Raw genomic sequence first — 23,979 nt, 5'->3', positions numbered from 1 at the left:
AGAACAACCAGCTTCCAAGAGCATTCAGAGGTGGGGTTCAGCCTGAGGAAACTGCTGATCTGGGCTGGCAGTGCAATCACAGTGGTTATTGATTTCCGGGCTTCTGGTGCACCGAGCAACGGGACTGCTGGCCGCCCCTCCCTCTGCGGCGGTGAGAAATGACCTGGGGACGGGACGGCCACTTCCTGCGGAGCGATGTGTGCATGCCTCAGTCAATAGGTGGCACGAGCAGGAGTCTGCCCCCGGGGACCATGCGGAGGGACACAGACCCGGCTGTGCCCCCCATGACCCCGGCGGGGGTGGGCACTGAGGAAGGACGGGACTCTGGGCTTGGAGACCTGGGAGAACGGGGACGCAGACACGAGCCCTAGACCATGAAGCGGTGCTCCCTGCCGTCGTGGGCCATGAGGATGACGTTGCGGTTGGAGGTCCAGATGAGCCGGGCCAGCCTGAGGGCGTTGTGGGAGCCGGGGGACGCCGGCTGCACGGGGGGCACCTGGTAGGTCTTAATACAGCGCAGCTGAGGTGCCGAGTTCAGCATGCCGATGCTCCCCAACAGGGAGGTGTTCATCTGGAGGGACACGGGGACAGGAGAGCACACGTGTCACTGCAGGAACCGCTTCCCTTTCCCCGCCACAGAGAGGGTTTCGAGGGACACACCCTTGCGGTCACTTTCTCCTCCATCACGAGGCTTCACGGTCATCTAAGAGTCTACTGTTATCCTCTAAAGGGCTCCATTCAGTGTATTTGAAATTGTTCTGATGCTGTTACAGCAAATGCGTAAACGCACAGAAATTTTACCTGGTGGGTAGCACTGGACAGCAGGAAAGCCCATCCATCTTTAAGAAGGCAGCTAAATGACACATTTTAATAAAACGGTTCCATCAGACAATATTTGTAAACAGTGGGTATTTCAAATGGCAGACTTTTCTGTCCTTTAGTTATAGTGCTCACTGCATCCCCTGAAGAATGAGCCCCCAAAGACAAGTTGGGGGGCTTAGAATTAGTTTGAGATAATGAAGCAAAGTTCAGCAATAGACAGAGTAATAGGTGACCAGATCAAAGCTCAAAACTTATCCCCCTTCTCCTGTCCACCTACCACACCTTCCCTCCTCACCTGCTTTTTAAAAAATCCAATCTCTGGAAAGCTCTAGTTTATTTTGAAGGAAAAAACAAGAATCAACCACCTCTCAACACTGCATGCGTGGCCCACTGTTTTGCCGCCACGCTAAAGAGAGCACACTCTAACACTTTATTGGCAGGATGTCTTAATCAGTTGGTGATTTCTGCTTTTTGGGCAGCCTCTGGCTTTGACTTGAGTCTTAAGTTCTCTTAATGCGTTCAGGTAAGTGGAAAATAACATGGAAATTATGGCTCACGAGCAACTATGCATTCATGTCGAAGTGCTAAAGGCTGAATGGCCGTTATCTAAGTGAACTGTCATCTGAGTGACCGAGTCTGAAGAATCCTTTAGATTCTAAATATGACAACATTTTTTCAATATTCATCTTTTGTGCTATTACAAATCACGTGGCAAGCACACTGACCATCAGGAAAGAGGGCTTGGAAATACTATTTTTCTTTGCGCTAATTTTCATGTCCAATTCTTCTCTCCAGCAGTACCTCCACCTGAATGTACGTGATTCTAGGGACGTGCGTGAAGCATGCAGATTATGCTCCAATGTGTACACACGGTTGACACAGGAAACCTTGGCACGTCCTAGGACATTTAAGGTATGTTATTGCTGATATCATGCTCTGCATTTGGATCAGTGCAAAATATAAGCCATTCCTTTCCCGGCCCTTCTCAGGAGCAGGATGGTGTCAGGGGGTGTGAATCATGGCATCTCTGGCAGGACGCGTGCAGGCTCCACTGACATTTTCACAATTTAAATCATCTTGAGTAATAACCCTTTTAAGATGACTAATGTTACTGATTTTCCTGCATTAATAATAGTGTCGAACACAACACAGAGGTGAAAAAAAATCACTAGTGTACGAGGTCACATTTTAAAACCAAATGTATGATTATCATTAACTCTTTCTGTTAAAGTGCAGTTAACATTTAAAGCCGGGCAGTACCTTACCGTCATCCTCTTAAGAACCTCTTTCCTTGCGTCCTTCCCTCCTTTTTCCAAAAACTCCATAAAAGCTAAAAATCAGGGACTTACTGCTTTCTGGAGGTTCCCAAATAGCTTAAATATAAATAACGATGGTGAGCTTGATTTGCTAGTTCTCACTTGTATAAAGGGTAACAGTACATCATTATTTAGTCCTCTTACAGAGCAGATCCAAATGATGCAGAAAATTGCCGGTTAAAATTAACTGGCATCAACAGGCATACTGTGCTTTTAAAAAATCTAATTTCTCAGTTGATAAATAACTACAAAGTATTTTTCATTCTTTATGGATTTTCTATAAAAATGTGTATGAAGCTTGATTTCTGCTGGTGGCTCAAAAAGCTAGGGGCATCCGATAGGCTCAGACGCATCCTTATTTTTAATTCCTTCCTTAAAATTTAGCCACGTACAAGAAGTGGGTTGAAGGCTAAAGTGGGCAGGCAGAGAACATCTTATTGGAATGTGACAGGTGGAAAGATGTCCCCAAAAAGTCCATTATTATATCTGGGTTCTCCTTACAAGTTGAATCATCCTTCAAATGACTGATAAATGCTTTGTTAGGGTCAAACAGCCTTCCTGCCTCAGAACAGGGCTATGTGAAATTCTACACAGTACAGAACGATTATGGTAGAAAACAGATGGAAAGACAAAGACTCTCATGTTAACTATAATTTGTCGTTCCTCAGACCATCCTTTTCCTATGATCTCTTCAAATAAGAGATGAATCTGAAGTAGTAGGGTGGGTATTGATTTTTCCAGTAAGCTCCATCGAAGAACTCTCACCAAATCAACTAGCCATTTTGTTATTCAATATTAATATTTGATCAGAGACTGGCTACAAATTTTGCTAAAGTAAAGGCAATCTGAGTCCTGCATGAATGAAAACTACATGGAATTATAATATTTGGTCACATTAGCTTTTTCCTTCACTACCAAGATAATAAATACTCATCGTGGAAAATTCAAATAATAAAGGGAAGTATAAAAAAGAAAGCAAAAATCCCCTGAAATATCATTTCCCAGAGACAATCACTAACCTTTTGGTAAACCTCTTTCCAGACCTCCAAGCCTATATCCACATATGGAGAAGCAGGTTTAAGGAGTTTTACATAAACAGGCTCATATTAAAAGGCAGTTGCACAATCTGCTTTTTTCATTCAACACAATGTTGAGGGCAATCTTTTTATGTTAATGACTATAGATTTACATCATCCTTTAAAAATGGCTGAATAGTATTCTATTGTATGATGGAATAAAGAAAACTAAGTGAAACCAATATCCATCTAATTTATTATTAGCATTCCTGGAAGAGGATACTTAATTGTTGGAGGGTGGTGGTAAAATTCAGGTGAGAGCATGATGGTTGTATTTCATTACTAAACTCTCCTGGCTCAAATACCAATGGACACACTGAAGTGAAATATTCAAAGAGTAGGAATATGTTGTTGGAGAATCAAAGGGCTTGAAAGATTGCCAAATTACATCATTGAGCGGCTGAGTATGTAAACGAACTAACGGCAACCATGGCTTCTTCCTTCCCTTTAAAAATACTGCTTCACAAGACCAGTTCTGAGAAGATTATTTTCTGAACACACAGACATACATACAGATGTAATTCATCAAAACAGGAAGTGTTTTAATGCTATTCTCAGTGTAAGTAATGTTGCACCCAAACCTTTTACTAAGTCTCACTTGAGTAATTATCCAACTAGTAATTCTCATTAACACTCATTTCTCAGCAAAGATTTTAATAGCTGATGGCTTTTGTGAGGCTCTATATTAATAAGGCTTCATTACGTTTTCAAAATATATTGCAGTACATTTACTGGAATCATATAAAAGTATTATCATACATCATTAGACCTAAACAATATGTATATAAATAAATCAGCCAAGCCCATTTGGGGAGAGCCACGGTAGATCTAACGCTGCTTTTTGGACTCTCTCTAATTCAAATAAAAACCCACTATACTTCTGGAAGAGGTTTTATTGTATTTTCTTGAGAAAGTTGAAATGATATTTCTGTGTCTTCCACTTAAATTTTAAGACCAAGCTGGGTATAATTTAAGCAGGGAAGAAATGGGCCACATTTTAAATTCTGACATTGGGTTTAGAGGCAAGAAAGACCTGGGTGTTGCCTGAGTTGCTTGGGTGCTCTGTCTGCTGAACACCCACCCCTGCAAGTAACACAAGGTGCCCCTGGAGAAGAGAGTGCAGACGAAGGAAAGGAGCCGGGCAGAGCCACGTGGACAGACGCGCAGGGTTAAGTGCACTTGGTGAAGCCCAGAGGCAACAGCAGGAGCCTGAACTGGAGGACAGAAAGAGGTGTTTCAAAAAGACAGCATCGGGCTTCCCTGGTGGCGCGGTGGTTGACGGTCCGCCTGCCGATGCAGGGGACGTGGGTTCGTGCCCTGGTCCGGGAGAATCCCACATGCCATGGAGCGGCTGGGCCCGTGAGCCATGACCGCTGAAGCCTGTGCATCCGGAGCCTGTGCTCCGCAACGGGAGAGGCCACAACAGTGAGAGGCCCGCGTACAGCAAAAAAAAAAAAAAAAAAAAAAAAAAGACAGCATCTAAGGAACGATCTTGATCTCCAGGGTGAGGAAGATGCTAACGATAATTCCATCAGTGAGCCGGGCAGCAACTCTGATAAACATAGAAAAAGATTCAAGGAAGGGATGAACATATCCAAATAGGACTCTGAAGACCTAGATAAGGGGGAAAAGGTTTACCACTTGGACATTCAGGAAAATACTGGGGAAAGTTTCACATTTGGCCAATTTAGGAGGTATCCCTTTATATAAGGAAGTATATTTTCTTAGCAGGAAGAAAAAGTGAACAACAAAAAAGAAGAGATCTGGTTTTGTTTATTCCCAAGAATAAAGCATAGGGTGAACACAAGCTCCTGGAAAGCAGGGACCCGAGACTGCTTGGTTCCATGTCCCTAAAGCTAGGCTGGCACCCAGCGCTTCCACACCGGATACATGCCAAATGAAGGGAGTTTCACGTGGACACTCCTCTGGGATTTCAAGAGAACGGGAAATTCAGGAAAATGTGTATCAAAGAACAGTTGGTGTCACAGACACCACTGCGTTGGCAGAAAAGAACAGTTGGGAGAGACACTATCTACAGGACCCATGTTGCAAGAGTTGTTTATGGACTTGCTGTGGGATTTCAGTAGGATAAAATAAGAGTCCTGGGGTTACCCACTAGGAAAAATGAAGACTCGGTGACATCTCTAAGGAAAAGTTTAATATGAGCCCATTAAGATGCTGGAGCTATATTCTGGGAGAAAGGATAATAAGAAAACAGACTGGAAAGCTAAATTAGATGAAAAGTAGAAAAAGCTAGGACAGATCTGGAAGTTGTCATGCTTCAACAGCATGTGGTTAATTAAGCAATTTATTGTATCTCTTTTACATTACATTAGCTACTGAGTTTTTAAAAATCATCGTCACATTGTGAAGTCTTGTTTAAACTTTTATTTGCTTTTTTAGCTTGCAAAGCAATAAACTGAATCTCATAAAACATACTTGCATCCTAGGGTAGGTAACAGAATTTTATATTAACTCGCCCGGGTGGGGGGGTTGGTAATGCTTAACTTTTTTGTAATTATCAGGAGTAAGGTAATTAAAAAGAAGATGGGGGGCTTCCCTGGTGGCGCAGTGGTTGAGAGTCCGCCTGCCGATGCAGGGGACGCGGGTTCGTGCCCCGGTCCGGGAAGATCCCACATGCCGTGGAGCGGCTGGGCCCGTGAGCCATGGCCGCTGAGCCTGTGCGTCTGGAGCCTGTGCTCCGCAACAGGAGAGGCCACAACAGTGAGAGGCCCGCGTACCGCAAAAAAACCCCCCAAAAAACAAAAAAAAAAGAAGATGGGATGGAGGTTTATCACTGAGGATGAAACAGTTCTATTATAAAACTCAGTTGCTCAAATTAATGAACACTGTAATCATAATCGAACAGAGTTGTTCCCATGTACTGCCAGTCAGTGATACTCAGAGTTTTGAAAATGTTTTAATAGCTTGGAAATGAAGAGCGTTATGTGGAAATTCAGAAAGCCAACGAAAATGAGATCATACAAACGGGGCATGAAGTTAATACGAGGCTGCCCTTTCCCCTGTGCCCTGTTGGCGTTGTCTGGATGCCTTGTGTAAATTAACAGCCTGAGCAGGGCTCCTTGCCCCAATTCCTTTCAGGCCAGGCCCTCACTTATACCTGAATGATGCCTACCTCTCTCCAAACACCCAACCCTCCCTACCCTGAATGCCTGGCCCTTCCCTGATGTCACCATGTCTCAGCTCAGGTGTCGCTGCCTCTGTGAAGCCGGCCCACAACCTTACTCCCAGGTTCCCCGTGTATTGTAGTTACTTGCTGATTTACTTGTGTCTCCCTCAGACTGAAAGCTTGGTGAGAGCAGACCCCCTCTTTCTAGGCTGCTAATTGTATTCTCAGTAGCCCCTGCATGCTGGCAGCTGGCACATAATCAGCAAGCAGTAAGTACTTGATATCTGTGAAAGAAGTGAGGGAGGACGCAAGGGAGCCTTTCCCGGCAAAAGCGGATCATGCACCACACATCGAGACCCTGCGGCATGTACACTTACCTGCCAGAAGGAAATGTGGCTGTCTGTGTTTGAGTAGGTGGCAAGATATCGTCCATCAGGAGCAAAGGCCACAGCAGTGATGGGTCCCTTGTGACCATGGATTGTCTGAAATAGAATTCAGAGTCATTCATCGTATGCATTGCACAGAACTGCTACGCATATGGATGCAAATACATTCAATGCTGAAAAAGTTATGTCATGGCTATTCGAAACCATTATGTTCTTTACTTAAAAATTTAGGTTAGGGCTTCCGTGGTGGCGCAGTGGTTGAGAGTCCGCCTGCCGATGCAGGGGATGCGGGTTCGTGCCCCAGTCCGGGAAGATCCCACATGCCACGGAGCGGCTGGACCCGTGAGCCATGGCCGCTGAGCCTGCGCATCCGGAGCCTGTGCTCCGCGGTGGGAGGGGCCACAGCAGTGAGAGGCCCGCGTACCGCAAAAAAAAAAAAAAAAAAAAAAAAATTTTAGGTTAGAAAAAAAGGAAAAGCAACCAACGTTCTCTCACTGATACATCCAGGGGCTTTGACCTTATTCTGAGGAGTCCACCTGTCTCCTACTTGGGAGGACAGCATGAGTCCGAAGGAAAAGCATATGTTAACGGGCAAACCAATGTGTTAATTCATTTATGTCCATGAGAGGGAAGAATTTGACAATTAATTAGGAAGGTGAAAAACTGATCACCAAATCTCTCCAGGAACTTCATCTGAAATGAAAACCAATCAAAGCTGTATCATAACATCCCCGTTCTGGAAGGAGTCAAAAACTATCATTTCAACCCCTTAATAATTATACATCTTTCACATTTTATGCTTCATTTCCCACCAATAACCCTGTGTTTAAATGCATATGGCCACAATTAGTACACGTACATACACGCATGAATTGGAGGTTTGAGCACACACATAAATCAAATGCTATTAAAAACAAGTTAACAGGGATAATTCTGAGCCTTTGCCAAATAGCTATCATTGATTTAACCATGAATTAAAAAAAAGGATGTTGTATTTTAGACGCGGTCTTTGAAAAAAGGTCTTTAGTAAGAAAAAATTACACTCACGTTTAATGATATTAATAGTTACTGAAAAGATTGGAATACTTAGCAAGTTAGCATAATACTGTATTGTTTCTACACAAACTATTAAAGACTGTATCTCTACCACACGAAGCAATATTCAGTCTGCTTACAACGGGAGGTTGGTCTCCCCTCTTGGTTTAGGAAGGAATGGGGAAATGTGTTTCCTTAAACTAAGGCAATGCTAGGAAGGGTTGTTTCCATCTGCTATTTCTTTTTTTTGAGGTTTTTTTTTTTTTTTTGCGGTACGTGGGCCTCTCACTGTTGTGGCCTCTCCCGTTGCGGAGCACAGGCTCCGGACGCACAGGCTCAGCGGCCATGGCGCACGGGCCCAGCCGCTCCGAGGCATGTGGGATCTTCCCAGACCGGAGCACGAACCCACGTCCCCTGAATTGGCAGGCGGACTCTCAACCACTGCGCCACCAGGGAAGCCCCTCATCTGCTGTTTCTTGATGACGAACTGTGAGCCTTGAGTCTTGGCGGGAGCTTCAAGATCACTGCGTGATTCAGGGCCCGTCCACCTCCGCCCTGCCACATCCATACTGTAAATTTCAGTAAGACACTTCTCACAATTCATATCTGAGTGATTACAATGAGGAAAGGAGACAGGGATGGGGGTGTGGGAATGCTCCTCAGGGCTTTCTGGGTTTTGTTCTTTCCTGTCATTAGACAAGGCGCTGTGGGATCCAAAATAAAGCCTGTTTTTCAACACTCAGAGAAAAAAATGTTATAATGGTAGCACTGGGCTTTGGGCTGGCAGAGGACACTGCTCTGAGTCAGACTGCCGGCCTTGCATTTGGGCTCCACCGCTTACTGTGGAAGCTGGGCAAGTTATTTACATTCCTTAACCTCAAGAGCACCCATGTCTATGAAGCAGAGATGACGATGATGATGTCGATAATGATATTGAGAATGATACCAATAATTCCTGCCTCAAAGAGCTTTGTGAAGATTAAATGAGTTAGTACATATATAGCCCTCTGCACAATGCATGGCACATCATAAGAATCCAATGAATATTATTAATATTTGTGTTATTTAAAGATGATCAGATGAATATACTTGAAAGTTGCTAAGAGAGTAGATCTCAGATGTTCTTACCACAAAAAAGAAATGGTAGTCACATGATGGTATGGAGGTGTTAGATAACGCCAGGGTGGGTGATCATTTTGCAGTATATAAGTGTATCAAATCATCATGTTGTACACCTTAAACTTACACATGTTATATGTCAATTATATCTCAATAAAGCTGAAAAAAAACATCAATTACTTGAGTATGCCGTTTAATGAACCCCCCAAAAAATCATATACGAAACCAGATTATACATATATTGGGTTTGGCCTACAAAATGATTTTCAGTTTCTGAGCCTATATTCTAATTCATTAAACATCATTTAAAATCAAGATTTCTAGCCTCTCCTGGAAAAGCCCGGGATTGCTTCCACTCTGGCAATCCTGGGCCTTTGCACGTGGCAACATGGGCCAGTGCCCTGTGGGCCTGGGCGTTTGCTGTCATGTCCCAGCCCTGACTCAAGCGGGTCTGTGTACCTAACACCCACTGCCTGACTCCCTTATTGCCTGTCTGGTCCCTCATGGCATTTAATGCAACCTTTCCATTAAAAATATTTCATTCAAAATAGTTGCTTCCATGCTCTGGGGTCCTGGTATGCATCAAGAGTGTGAGCACATTAAAAGCTCCTCTAAAAGCTTGCCCTTCTTGCAAGCCCCGCTCTCCACCAAAGTCCAGCTCCACGTAGAGGTGGATTCAACCCTCCTGCTGGAGTTAGGGCCCCTATATCTCAAAGCAGAATGCTAAGCCTACCTCCTTCAGATTAGCACCCCTCCTTAATCAGCAACCAGAATGTGCTTCAGATAAGAAGAGAGTGCAACAGTGAGCAGGCTGTAACCCAGAAGGTCCAAAAGGATGTACCGACCCAATGATCTCCTTAACATATACCCCTCTGTGAGGTTGGCTAAGGTGGCCCTGTAGTAAATGCAGAAAGCCAAGCACACAGGCTCCTAATATTTCATATTATATCTTCATCGTTTATAGTGTTTGAAACGTCCACTTGAATACTTCCGTGTCAGCTGAAGACCCTCTTCATTATGTTATCTAGTGTCTCTAATAGAAGATCCTGTGAATTAAGTTCATCTTGGAATTTTCTGCCAGGAAAATGTTTATCTTTCCAGATAAATTTTGTTGGTTTCTTTTATCATGAAAAGATAATTACACAATCTCACACGAGCTTGCTTTCCTGCCACGAAACCCAGAACTATATTTATGCTCATTCTAGGTGTCTAGTAATAAATACTTCCTCCTCATTTCACTAATCACAGTCCTGTTTTCCTTCATTGTTTTTATTGTCAAGGTTAGATACTGAGTTTAATGTGTTAGTTTCTTTAAAGTCTGTTTTGAACAAAGGGGAACTATACTTTAGATCAGAACACATCAACACACACACACACACACACACACACACACACACTCACAGTGTGATACTGCAAGGTGCCCCACAGGCTGTCTTTCAAAGCAACATAGAGAAAAACCACAGGGTACTGACTGCAGTGTCAGCTCACAGACCTGTTGTCTCATAAGAAAGCAAGTACCACTCATGGTAGCTCAGGGAAGCTCACTATTTTAAATGGTTTGGTACATCTGGTGAGTTCATTACAATCTCAGCCTGAGAGGTGCTTCAGTCCCCTGCGTAATGGAAATGTTGCCATTGTCTTTTGTTCAGAATCTCTGAATTTCTCTCAGATCTGCGCAGGCACCACCTGAACTGATTTCAACCCTCTATTCTGGCATTAGATGCAGCTGTGCGCGGATCACAGTGAACTTGTAAGTGCTTTGTGATGGGGCAAACCTACTGGTTTGGGATCTTAAATGCTCAACTAGAAAGAACATTTTCCAAAACAACGGGTTTCAAAATAAAAGGAGGTTTGGTTTACTTTTTATACGTGGATGAGTATCATATGCCTTGTTATATTTTTAGTCAAAGAAATTGCTGTCTTGAAAAGACAGAAATGGAATATAAAGAAATTAATCTAATTCAAGAAGTGCTACGAACAATAAAAGAAATCAAGCAATTATCCCTAGCAGGAGACAGAGTGCTGAATTGTTAAACACTCTCTCCCCCTTTTTCTTATGAAAGAAAAGGAACTGAGAGGCCTCATTAAGAAGGAGCAACGCTTGCACTTACCCAACAGTTTTTAACAGGCACCTTCAATGTGCTCGGCAAAGAAGTATAATTAACCCTGTTGTACAGAGGAGGAGAGACACGGATTTCCAAAATGATTTGGTCACCATCAATACAAGTTATGACTGTCTAGAATATTCTCTAAAACTGCTGTCTCTTCCTGGAGTTCCTGCTATTCAGCTTCCAAATGTCAAATTTGAGAATTGAAACCAAAATGTAGGACTCTACTGCGCCCACTCTACAGACTGAATGAGATCAAAGAGAACATTTAGTAATTTCCAGGCCTCATCACTTTTTTAAAGGGGAGGAAAAAACTCCAGCCAAACAAAATTCCCTACTTTTAACATAAATTCTGAAGAAAAGATTTCCAAATGCAGGTACAATTTTGCTGTCATAATCACAAGGGAAAGGCTTATAAAGGACTGACCCATGTATTTTGTATAACAGTTACTAAACTAAAAAAAAAAAAAAAAAGGACTTTGACCGAACTTTCACAGCCCCAGGGTCTGTAGGGCCTGAGAGGGAAGGGGGCCGCCCTGGTCGCAGGCCTTCTCGGGGAGCAGCACGGCTGGCTCAGGAGTAAAACAGGCAGTGACAATCTGAGGGGCGACTGAAAGGTCTGCTGAACTGCAGGTGTGTCCCCAGTTGGCTGCGCATGGTCTCTGAAATTTCTACAAATACAATGATGCTTTCAGTTGAGGCATTTTCCCTAGCACGTGCTCTGGCAGACAGCAAACAGGACCAACCTGCTCTCATGAGATACAAGCACGGCAGATGCCTTGAGTTTAGGGTGAGTCTGAATGAAATGTCTATCTGTGTACAAACGCAGGAAATAGCTGGAGACAGGCCAGATATACAGGGAAGTGAGTGCTTAGGAAAGTGAGGATGAGCCCCAAAAAGAAAAGGAGAGGTAACAGCAAAGACCTACAAATACCTACATTTTCCTAGGGCTGGTCCCTTACTGATAACAAACAACGCTACGTGAGGTTCAGGACACGCTCTCCTCTGTACCTGAAGCACCAACCAAACATTTGGCATCTCTTCCCAACGGCAGCCGAAGTCAGGAAAAGGCGGATGAGGAAGGTGGACCTGGGTCTGATTTGCGTGCCTTTCTGACATCCCAGTACAGGCTGCTGATTTCCCAGCTGACTGGGAGGGAGGTAAGGGCTCAAGGCGGAGGGGAGACAAAGACATTGCTCTGACAGCTTTGTTTGTTAGGCAAGGGGGAGACTCACCAAAAAAGAGCCATTTCCAAACAGTAGAAAAGTTAAGAATTAATTATGTTTAAGAAAAAACTATCCCTTTCCTTTCTCCAAAGCAACCAATTTGTGAAAATTGTATTATATATTTAAGGTTCACCTGCTCAAGGAAACAAATGATTTAGGCAGATGATAACACATTAAAAAAAAAGTCTCATCTATGGCCGGTTAGAAGGCCCGAGTCAAATTTCATTCCCACTATGAACTAAGCCTTCTGCAGCCTTTTTGTGTGTGGGATCTTAAGGCCATATGACGTGGCCAAGAACATTGAAAGGCTACCCATTTTCTTCCGTATGTGCACAGGGCTGCCTCAAAGCAGGCCAGATGAAAATCCATTCTGTTTTCAAATCTCTCTAGAGAAGATGCCAAACCCTCCCCTAAGGACCCCCTTTCTGTGTTTAACACTGTGCTGTCAGGACATTTTTCCTTTTTCAAATCTAAATCCAAAATGCTACAGTGTGAGTAGCCTGTTTCCTCTGTTCTAGCCTCAGTAGAGATGGAGAACAGCTGGTCACCAATCTTAGTATGATAACCTTTTATAGACTTGAAGGCTGTTACTGCAACTTGCTCCTTTTTTACTTATTTATTTTTTATTTTCAGGATTTAAAAAAAATTTCAGTGACTATCATGTAACCTTTCCTTTCAGGTCTCATTTTCCAACTCTTAAAATAATTTCTGTAGCTTTTTCCTTAAACTTTCTCCAAGCTTTCAAATCATGACATCTTAGAGTTGGATGGTATCTTAAAGGTCAACCACGTCTCAAAATGTGGGATTTCAAACAGGACTGAGTGCTGGCACAGGCAACTGGCTGTCGTTATAGTTTCTCATAACACCAAGCAGGAGGTCAGGACTATGCTTATTTTACCACAAACCTGCCACTGTGGCTGGAAAAGCTGGTAAAGTTGTTGGCCTGCAGATGGCTGACACCCCGCAGTCCTCACACCTGTGGGGAGAGGCAGGGTCCCTGAGCCCACTGCTATCATGGTAGATGAAGGAAAACTCTTTTCCTTGACCTTAAACAGAGGTTTAAAGATTAGAAGCTGCCTCACCCCTCTTCACGGGTGGGGAAGGAGGTGGATGGTGGCCCCATTGCTCTCATCAGCAGTCTCTCCTCCTGGGGCCCTGAAGGTTTTCACCCTCCCATGAGCTCACCTGTGCCCCCATAGAGGCAATACCTACCTACAAGTACCATAAATAGGCACTTCTTGAGGAAAGAATCATAAAACTAGGGGCCCAGCTCTTTGTCACTTGGGACACAAAATATGGAAACTAAAAGTATTGACCAAAATGGAAGTAGATGGGAAATGCACTCCAAACATTCTCTAGCATTGAAAGGAGCCCAGCTTCTCCTACTGGCTGTACTATCCGCGACTGTGTAAGCACATCTGCCTCGATGCTGCGCTTTGGTGGTTCTACAATGATTTTGAACAGAGATCTGAGGGTTGAAAATGGGTTGTTCAACTCAATAATTTCTTTTCTTGATGGAAGGACAAGCCAATATTTTTTATTCACATTATGCCAACTCTATATTATAGAGTCAACCCATTGTGGCATTTGCCAATCCAAGGGGTATCAGAATGATTCAATGAATTGAGTTATTTTCTATCACTATCTAACTGAAAAGAATGTATATCCAGGGCAAAGGACAAGTAGATATGATATCATTTTAACATCTTAATGGAAAACAGATTTAAGGATAAATATAATAAAGTTCGCTATCTTAAGTTTTATTATAAGATATAATGCCTCCAGTAAACAGACTTTATTCCCTAAAAATAGCTGCAGCATTTACTGTACATTTTCAGTTACTGAAAGTTACTTAAATGTCATTTGGAAATAAACTGACTGACACTGATGAATTAAAGGAGATTTTCTGATATCTACATATTGGTAATCCTTAAGACACAGGCAATAGTTTTTGAAATTTCTTTGTGGAGGATTATAACCAACATGTGTGTGCACAACACACTTATCCAGGAATAGTAAGAATCAAAAAATGCTCAAGATTGTTTCACTATTGTAATTTAGGCATTAGTAAGAATTTCAGATTTTTAGGATACTGAGGCTTATATTTTCACTAATATCAATTATACATTATCAAAATTAAATTTAAAAAGGAAGATCTACAAATGAACAAGTAGAGAGTGACCATTTAATAGCTGATTTCCAATCTTAAAATACTGTAGCCATCATAACAGCAACCTCTATGAAAAAAATATCTACTGGTCTTAGGCAATGACTCCCTTCTATTCAACTGAGGAACTTTTTCAGATTCAAATAAATTTTCCATAAGTCTCACCACTTAAAGTCTTTCTTTCTCTTTTTCTTGCTACAGATAATCAGGAGCTGACACACATGTGTACCTGTACACACACACACATGTGTACCTGTACACACACACACCCGTCTTCTGCTTTACTAGAGCAAATATTTTCAGGATGAAGTAACTAAAAAATACCCACTTAAATTATAATAACTGATGTAGTAGGTTTGTGTTGTGTGTGAGACTCTTTTAAGCTAAATAATGATAACAGAAGAAAAAAATCTAGTTTAAGACATAATTCCAACCGTAACATTTTTCATATACGTTAACATTTTAAAATAGAGTCATATTTAAAGATTATTCATGGATACTCAAATACTGAATGCCTATATGATTTAGATAAATGTGCTTCAGTTTCAAATAAAAAGGATAGAGAATAAATTAATTGTTATCAACCATTCACACTGCTGGTATGAAATAATTGTAAGACATTTATTAAAGTATAACCTTCTGTAGCTTTTAAGAATATTCAAATGTTTTCTATAGTTCTCAGACCCAAAGCTAAGTATTTTTTATCAAATTTCTAATATAAATCTATTCAAACACATGATCAAAGTCTTAAAATGAACAAAGTTTTGCTTTTGTATTCTCAGACTATGAAGATTCTGATAAAAAAAATTCTGTTGTTAAATATTCAAAGGATTCCTGAGAAATCGGACCAACATAAAATGGTTATATAATTTTTCAAAGAAGACAGGAGAAAATATTCTTAAAGATAATACTGTGCCACAAAAGTAAAGCCCAATTGCTTCCACTTGGAGTTCCTTAGGACATGAACTGTCGTATCTCTGTGCCCTCTCAAAAGACTGCACGCCCTTCCATAGCAGCCTTCAGCAGATACGTGTCCACATGAACCAATGGGAACAGCAATCACATTCCTGAGGAATCGTCCATCCAGATGGACCTCAGCATTTTCGTGGGTTCTGATTTGGGTTAAGGTGAACACAGAAGATGGTTTTGGCTACAGCCTTAGGACAGGGCCTTCACACATGTGCTCTCCCACCTCTCTTTGGCCTGGTACATTGCCTGGTGACACAAAACTGTCTTATGCAGATTGTACTAATATGGAATTTATATTTTTCAAAATCACATTTCAAAAGGATCTAATGTTTTCATCATTCCAAAAAGGGAAGTGACTTGAAAGTGTTAACAAAACCTAAAGCATTACATAAATTTCTAAAATTCATACGTGTATTAACCAATATATTACTATATCTTCTGGCTCATATTTATTTTGGAGAATGACAGAGTACATACACTAATAGACAATACAGATTCAAGAATTTTATACTTTTATGTGTAGTTTATTAGGCTTAACTTATTAAAACAGAAAATCATATTAGTCTGGAACGTAACCTAATTAATACTGACCTATATTACAAAGTCTATTTCTTTTGTTAAGTCAAGACATGCCAAATTAGAAAACTGTAAAATCATCCTCCTATCTTTGAAGTATCATTCCATATTTTTAATATTAATATAGTAATAAAACAATAAAATAATATATGTAATTTTTTTTCCAAATAGCAATTGAATTTTAAAATATTCCCTGGCAATTACTATGGCAAAATAGCACTGATATTACTTGTCAGCCCTGACTTATTCTTAGACTACCCCATCTTTATCTAGGGGATTAAAATTTGACCTTGTTGCTCTTTTGAATGGACAAAATTTTCCAAGACACAATTTGCTTATTTGTAAAATAAGGATAATATCTTTCTTGCCTACCTCATGGGATTCAGTATTTTTTGGAGAAATGTACTTTAAAGTGTTTATCAAGAGCTTATTATGTTATAAGCCCCATGTTAGATATCAGTAGAAAGATGAGACATGGCCCCTTCCAGTGAATCTAGGAGACTGGGACAGGTTGACAGTAAGCAACTAGTGTGTGATATATGAAATGGCATAACAGAAATGTGTGTTAGGTGCCATGGAAACACAGATGAATCGGCAGCAATTTCTGTTCAGGGGTAGATGTCAAAACAAGATACAGAAAGAAGGTGGTAGTGGAGTTGAGCTTTAAAGGAGAAGTTGGCCTGAAGGACAAGACTTGAAAGGCCCAGATCCCAGCAGATAGGTGAGGCAGACCTGTGAGAGTGAAGATGTGGGAGAGGTCCAGGAATTGTCCCTCTGCCACTGGGAGTGTCAGGGGGCAGAGGACGATGAGGAGGGAAAGGTTTGGGGATGAGGGAAAAAGCTAGCTATGGCCAGGTTATAAACTGCCTTTTTCTTGTGCTAAGAAATTTGGACTTAGTTCATAGTCCCAAACTCCATAGGGCGTTTCCCAAAGTTTTTAAATAAGAGAATGGTCAGATCAGACCAGTTTTAGGAAAATTCTGGCAGAGAGAGGAGAGAAATTAGAGAAAAAGGAATGGTTGGCAGGCAAATATAGTAGGTAAATTAAGAGTTGAATGAAGAACCAGATGCGGGCAGGAAAGAGAGGTCCAACTGGGCGGGTGGTGATGCTGTTTCCTGGACAGGGAAGCATAAGAAAAAGAAAGTGCTTTTAGTGGGGATGGGAGGGGTTGGTGGGACATCATCAGGGGGAAATAATGAGCTTAGTTTGGGACATGTAGATATTAAGGTGGAGGGCTTGAGCAGGTAGTTGGAAATATGTCAGAAAATGAGAAAGAAAAATTTGGAGCTCAGGAAAAGATTTATAGAAGGAGAGACAGATTTGGGAGTTATTAGCACACAGACAGATGCTGAAGGCATAGATCCTGCACTCGGCAGTGTTCCTGGCACACAGCAGTCTCTCTGTGACTATCTGTTAAATAACTGAGTGTAAGGGGCTGAGATAACCCATGAAGAGCAGAAAGAGTGAAAGGAGCAAAAGGATGCAGTTAAAACGACAGAGGACACTACCAGTGTAAGGCGTGGGCAGAAAAGAAAGAGCTGGTCTATTTTACAATTTGTAGACTTGAAATCTCAGTTTTTAACTAATATTTTTAAGTGACAGATTTCAAAGTTGTCCCCAGCATACAAGTCACTTTTCAGGTAGAGAATTTTGCGATGAATCACTGCAGTTAATAACCAACAAAATTGCTTTGAAGTCTGATAACAATTTTATATTTTATTTATTTTATTATTATTATTTTTTTTGCGGTATGCGGGCCTCTCACTGTTGTGGCCTCTCCTGTTGCGGACGGAGCACAGGCTCCGGATGCGCAGGCTCAGCGGCCATGGCTCACGGGCCCAGCCGCTCCGCGGCATGTGGGATCTTCCCAGACCGGGGCACGAACCCGTGTCCACTGCATCGGCAGGCGGACTCTCAACCACTGCGCCACCAGGGAAGCCCAATTTAACCTTCTAACTCCACACAGCCAATACTAATCAACTGACAAAACTGACAGTCCAATTTCGCTAATTTTAACTTTGCTTAAATTTAATCAGTTATCCACAAATTCTGATATTTCAGAAAGGTCATTATACAAGAGGGTTAAGACTTCCCTGAGTATAACTATAAAAAGACAAAAAAGATACACTATTAAAAAGAAAGACAAAAAGGATTTAAAACGGAACTTGTATGCCTGTGTATGTGTGTATGGATGTATACACACACATGTGTATTTGGTTGCTCACTTTGATACACAGATCCTTTTCAAAAATGAAAGGAGAAATATTTTAACCAAATTAATGATTTATAAAGACTCATATTAATGATCACAATCGCCAACTTTGTTCTGATAGAAATTTCACTGATTTACTAGATTCATAAACTAGAATCAATGTAAGATATACTGGATAATTTACTACTAATTATAGTCATACAATGCATGTTTAAGCAAGCACTCCCTATAGTTTGGTCAAAGAGAAGTCACTTACACATAAAGGAAAATGAATTAAATATCATCTTGCTGAGAATAAGCTCTACAGGAATACCTATTTGATACCTCTAGAGTGGGAGATATGCTGGCTGAAACCTTTTTACCTTTAATGCAATCACATTGTCTAATGATAAGCCAAACTAAAAGGCCAATTTATTATGAAATTCAATATCAGGACCATCAAACTCTTTAGCACTTAAGAAGCAATTAATATTTGTCAATGAAAAAATGTTTTGGTAACACAAGGTGAAAATCAATAACCCTAGCCCACTTGTTGCATTCTGTAGCACTGACAAGCTATCCAAATAACTACAATCCTTAAGGGAAACAACTGCTTTGATGTTTTAATTTATGTTCTTCCCAAGGAAACATGAATCCTTTGAAGCTTTTTGTTTATAACTCAGAATGCACTTTGTTAGTAATCTGCTTATAATTGCCATCATGTATGTAACCCACAGATGTGTGCCTTAAAATAACACACTATGATTTCTGACAAATACTATTAAAAGCATACTTAATAGTATGCACACTAATTTTATTCACTTTTGAGCAAAAGCATGTAAAACTCAAGCAATAGCCCTCCATTTAATATAATATTTTCCTTTTAGGAGTAAGTATATAAAGAAGGCAGCATGGACACATTTCTGAAGGCTTAATAGATTATATATATGAACTCTGCATTAGCAAAAATGATTTTTAATAGAAGTATGATTTTTATTTTGGAGTTTTTCTTTAAGAGAATAACGCAAAAAAAGGAAATTAAGAATTACCTATAACACCACCACTTTTTTTTGAAGTACCTGTAATAAAACTGGAAACCCTACCCAACTATTCTTACTAATTAGATCCCAGGCCTCAGAAGAACCACCATGAGCCACTTGGCATACATCCTTCTAGAGTTTCTATTAGCTTGTCTTTGAAATCATAAAGTTTAGCAGTTTTTTTCTAGTATGAACAATTTGGTATTCCTCTACACTATTTTATTTTTTTTAATAAAAATATTTGTTCAGAGATGAGACTTGCAGTTGTCAAATCATTTTAAATGTTAAAATTAAAATTGTGCACCATGTGGTGAGTGTATGCTCCCCCCCCCAACCCAAATCTGCTTCTGCTTTAAAAAACAACAAAAAAAGAGAGAAACATTATTTAACATATTGAATTGCTTGTATAGCTTGGAAAAGGTAGAGACTCACTAACTATTTTTGTAAAACAATAAAAGGAATAAAAGGCAGGTGTGCTCTTTTAAAGGGAAGGGTTCTTGAGGACCTTCAAGATGGCGGAGGAGTAAGACGTGGCAATCACCTTCCTCCCCACAAATATGTCAGAAATACATCTACATGTGGAACAACTCCTACAGAACACCACCTGATGCTGGCAGAAGGCCTCAGACTTCCCAAAAGGCAAGAAACTCCCCATGTACCTGGCCGTGTGGCTGACAGGGTCTTGGTGCTCCGGCCAGGTGTCAGGTCTGAGCCTCTGAGGTGGGAGAGCCGAGTTCAGGACACTGGTCCACCAGAGACTTCCTGGCCCCTCGTAATAGCAGTTGGTGAGAGCTCTCCCAGAGATCTCCGTCTTAACAATAAGACCCAGCTCCACTCAACGACCAGCAAGTTCCAGTGCTAAACACCCCAAGCCAAACAACTAGCAAGACAGGAACACAACATCACCCATTAGCAGAGAGGCTGCCTAAAACAGTAATAAGTTAACAGACACTGCAAAACTCCCCACCAGATGCAGTCTCACCCACTAGAAAGACAAGATCCAGCCTCATCCACCAGAACACAGGCACCAGTCCCCTCCACCAGGAAGCCTGCAAAACCCACTGAACCAACCTGACCCACTGGGGGCAGACATCAAAAACAAAGGGAACTAAGAACCTGCAGCCTGCGAAAAGGAGACCCCAAACACAGTAAGTTAAGCGAAATGAGAAGACAGAGAAATACGCAGCAGATGAAGGTGCAAGGTAAAAACCCATAAGACCAAACAAATGAAGAGGAAATAGGCAGTCTACCTGAAAAAGAATTCAGAGTAATGATAGTAAAGATGATCCACAATCTTGGAAATAGAATGGAGAAAATACAAGAAACGTTTAACAAGGACCTAGAAGAACTAAACAGCAAACAAACAATGATGAACAACACAATAAAGGAAATTAAAAATACTCTAGAGGGAATCAATAGCAGAATAACTGAGGCAGAAGAACAGATTAAGTGGCCTGGAAGATAAAATAGTGGAAATAACTACTGCAGACCAGAATAAAGAAAAAAGAATGAAAAAAACTGAGGACAGTCTCAGAGACCTCTGGGACAACATTAAACACACCAACATTTGAATTATAGGGGTCCCAGAAGAAGGAGAGAAAAAGAAAGGGACTGAGAAAATATTTGAAGAGATTATAGTTGAAAACTTCCCTAATACGGGAAAGGAAATAGTCAATCAACTCCAGGAAGCACAGAGAGTCCCACACAGGGTAAACCCAAGGAGAAACATGCCAAGACACATATTAATCAAACTATCAAAAATTAAATACAAAGAACAAATATTAAAAGCAGCAAGGGAAAAGCAACAAATAATATACACCGGAATCCCCATAAGGTTAACAGCTGATTTCTCAGCAGAAGCTCTGCAAGCCAGAAGGGTGTGGCAGCATATATTTAAAGTGATGAAAGGCAAAAACCAACAACCAAGATTATTCTACCCAGCAAGATTTTCATTCAGATTTGATGGAGAAATTAAAACCTTTACAGACAAGCAAAAGCTAAGAGAATTCAGTATCACCAAACCAGCTTTACAACAAATGCTAAAGGAACTTCTATGGCAGGAAACACAAGAGAAGGAAAAGACCTACAATAATAAACCCCCCAAAATTAAGAAAATGGTAATAGGAACAGGCATATCAATAACTACCTTAAATGTAAATGGATTAAATGCTCCGACCAAAAGACACAGACAGGCTGAACAGATACAAAAACAAGACCCGTATATATGCTGTCTACAAGAGACCCACTTCAGACCTAGGGACACATACAGACTGAAAGTGAGGGGATGGAAAAAGATATTCCATGCAAATGGAAATCAAAAGAAAGCTAGAGTAGCAATTCTCATATCAGACAAAATAGACTTTAAAATAAAGACTATTACAAGAGACAAAGAAGGACACTACATAATGATCAAGGGATCCATCCAAGAAGAAGATATAACAATTGTAAATATTTATGCACCCAACATAGGAGCACCTCAATACATAAGGCAAATGCTAACAGCCATAAAAGGGGAAATCGACAGTAACACTATCATAGTAAGGGACTTTAACACCCCACTTTCACCAATGGACAGATCACCCAAAATGAAAATAAATAAGGAAACACAAGCTTTAAATGACATTAAACAAGATGGACTTAATTGATATTTATAGGACATTCCATCCAAAAACAACAGAATACACTTTCTTCTCAAGCGCTCATGGAACATTTTCCAGGATACATCATATATTGGGTCACAAATCAAGCCTTGGTAAATTGAAGAAAATTGAAATTGTATCAAGTATCTTTTCCAACCACAACACTATGACACTAGATATCAATTACAGGAAAACAACTGTAAAAAATACAAACACATGGAGGTTAAACAATAAGCTACTAAATAACCAAGAGATTACTGAAGAAATCAAAGAGGAAATCAAAAAATACCTAGAAAAAAATGACAATGAAAACACGACAACCCCAAACCTATGGGATGCAGCAAAAGCAGTTCTAAGAGGGAAATTTATAGCAATAGAATCCACCTCAAGAAACAAGAGATATCTCAAATAAACAACCTAACTTTACACCTAAAGCAATTAGAGAAAGAAGAACAAAAAAAACCCCCAAAGTTAGCAACAGGAAAGAAATCATAAAGATCAGATCAGAAATAAATGAAAAAGAAATGAAGGAAATGATAGCAAAGATCATTAAAACTAAAAGCTGGTTCTTTGAGAAGATAAACAAAATTGATAAACCATTAGCCAGACTCATCAAGAGAAAAAGGGAGAAGACTCAAATCAACAGAATTCGAAAGGAAAAAGGAGAAGTAACAACTGACACTGAAGAAATATAAAGGATCATGAGAGATTACACAAGCAACTCTATGCCAATAAAATGGACAACCTGGAAGAAATGGAGAAATTCTTAGAAAAGCACAACATTCCGTGACTGAACCAGGAAGAAATAGAAAATATAAACAGACCAATCACTAGCACTGAAATTGAGATTGAGATTAAAAATCTTCCAACAAACAGAAGCCCAGGACCAGAAGGCTTCACAGGCGAATTCAATCAAACATTAGAGAAGAGCTAACACCTATCCTTCTCAAACTCTTCCAAAATAAAGCAGAGGGAGGAACACTCCCAAACTCATTCTACGAGGTCACCATCACCATGATACCAAAACCAGACAAAAAGTCACAAGAAAAGAAAACTACAGGCCAATATCACTGATGAACATAGATGCAAAAATTCTTAACAAAATACTAGCAAACAGAATTCAACAGCACGTTAAAAGGATCATACACCATGATCAAGTGTGGTTTATCCCAGGAATGCAAAGATTTTTCAATATACACAAGTCAATCAACGTGATACACCATATTAACAAATTGAAGGAGAAAAACCATATCATCATCTCAACAGATGCAAAAAAAGCTTTCGACAAAATTCAACACCTATTTAATGATAAAAACCCTCCAGAAAGTAGTCATAGAGGGAACTTACCTCAACATAATGAAGGCCATATATGACAAACCCACAGCTAACATCGTTCTCAATGGTGAAAAACTGAAACCATTTCCACTAAGATCAGGAACAAGACAAGGTTGCCGACTCTCACCACTATTATTCAACATAGTTTTGGAAGTTTTAGCCACAGCAGTGAGAGAAGAAAGAGAAAGAAAAGGAATCCATATCGGAAAAGAAGACGTAAAACTGTCATTGTTTGCAGATGACATGATACTCTACATAGAGAATCCTAAAGATGCTACCAGAAAACTACTAGAGCTAATAAATGAATTTGGTAAAGTAGCAGGATACAAAATTAATGCACAGAAATCTCTTGCATTCCTATACACGAATGATGAAAACTCTGAAAGAGAAATTAAGGAAACACTCCCATTTACCACTGCAACAAAAAGAATAAAATACCTAGGAATAAACTTACCTAAGGAGACAAAAGACCTTTATGAGGGTAACTATAAGACACTGATGAAAGAAATTAAAGATGATACAAACCAATGGAGAGATATACCATGTTCTTGGATTGGAAGAATCAACACTGTGAAAAGGACTGTACTACAAAAAGCAATCTACAGATTCAATGTAGATTCAATAAAGATGTTACAAAAAAAATAAATGGAGGGTTCTTTAAAAAGGAAATAATATGGCTGAAGAAAATTTTTTATATAATATGATAATTTTATGGTGAATGTCTTAGTTTAACAGTCAATTGAAATTAATATGTAGATATGGCATTGTAGTTTAAGACTGCACTACAAACCATAGATTTTAAATTTCTGATTATTCAGGAGTCAGAGTTTATAACTGCTTTAA

General features: G+C 40.3%; 1 protein-coding gene across 2 annotated transcripts in view; it reads right to left on the bottom strand.

Moving 5' to 3' along the window:
• Positions 1-367: 367 nt before the first annotated feature.
• Positions 368-23,979, bottom strand: part of WDR7 (WD repeat domain 7) — a gene marked incomplete at both ends in the record, with an annotated part of 335,367 nt that continues 311,755 nt past the window's right edge. For both annotated transcript variants that reach the window (XM_079717825.1, XM_079717826.1), the window contains 2 exons: positions 368-571; positions 6,722-6,826. In XM_079717825.1, coding sequence (XP_079573951.1) covers positions 368-571; positions 6,722-6,826 — 309 coding nt within the window. The remainder of the gene's footprint in view (positions 572-6,721; positions 6,827-23,979) is intronic.

Source organism: Hyperoodon ampullatus (genome assembly GCF_949752795.1).
Source record: "Hyperoodon ampullatus genome assembly, chromosome: 13".
NCBI classification, from domain to species: Eukaryota; Metazoa; Chordata; class Mammalia; order Artiodactyla; family Ziphiidae; genus Hyperoodon; species Hyperoodon ampullatus.
This window is presented reverse-complemented; position numbering and strand designations above follow the sequence as displayed.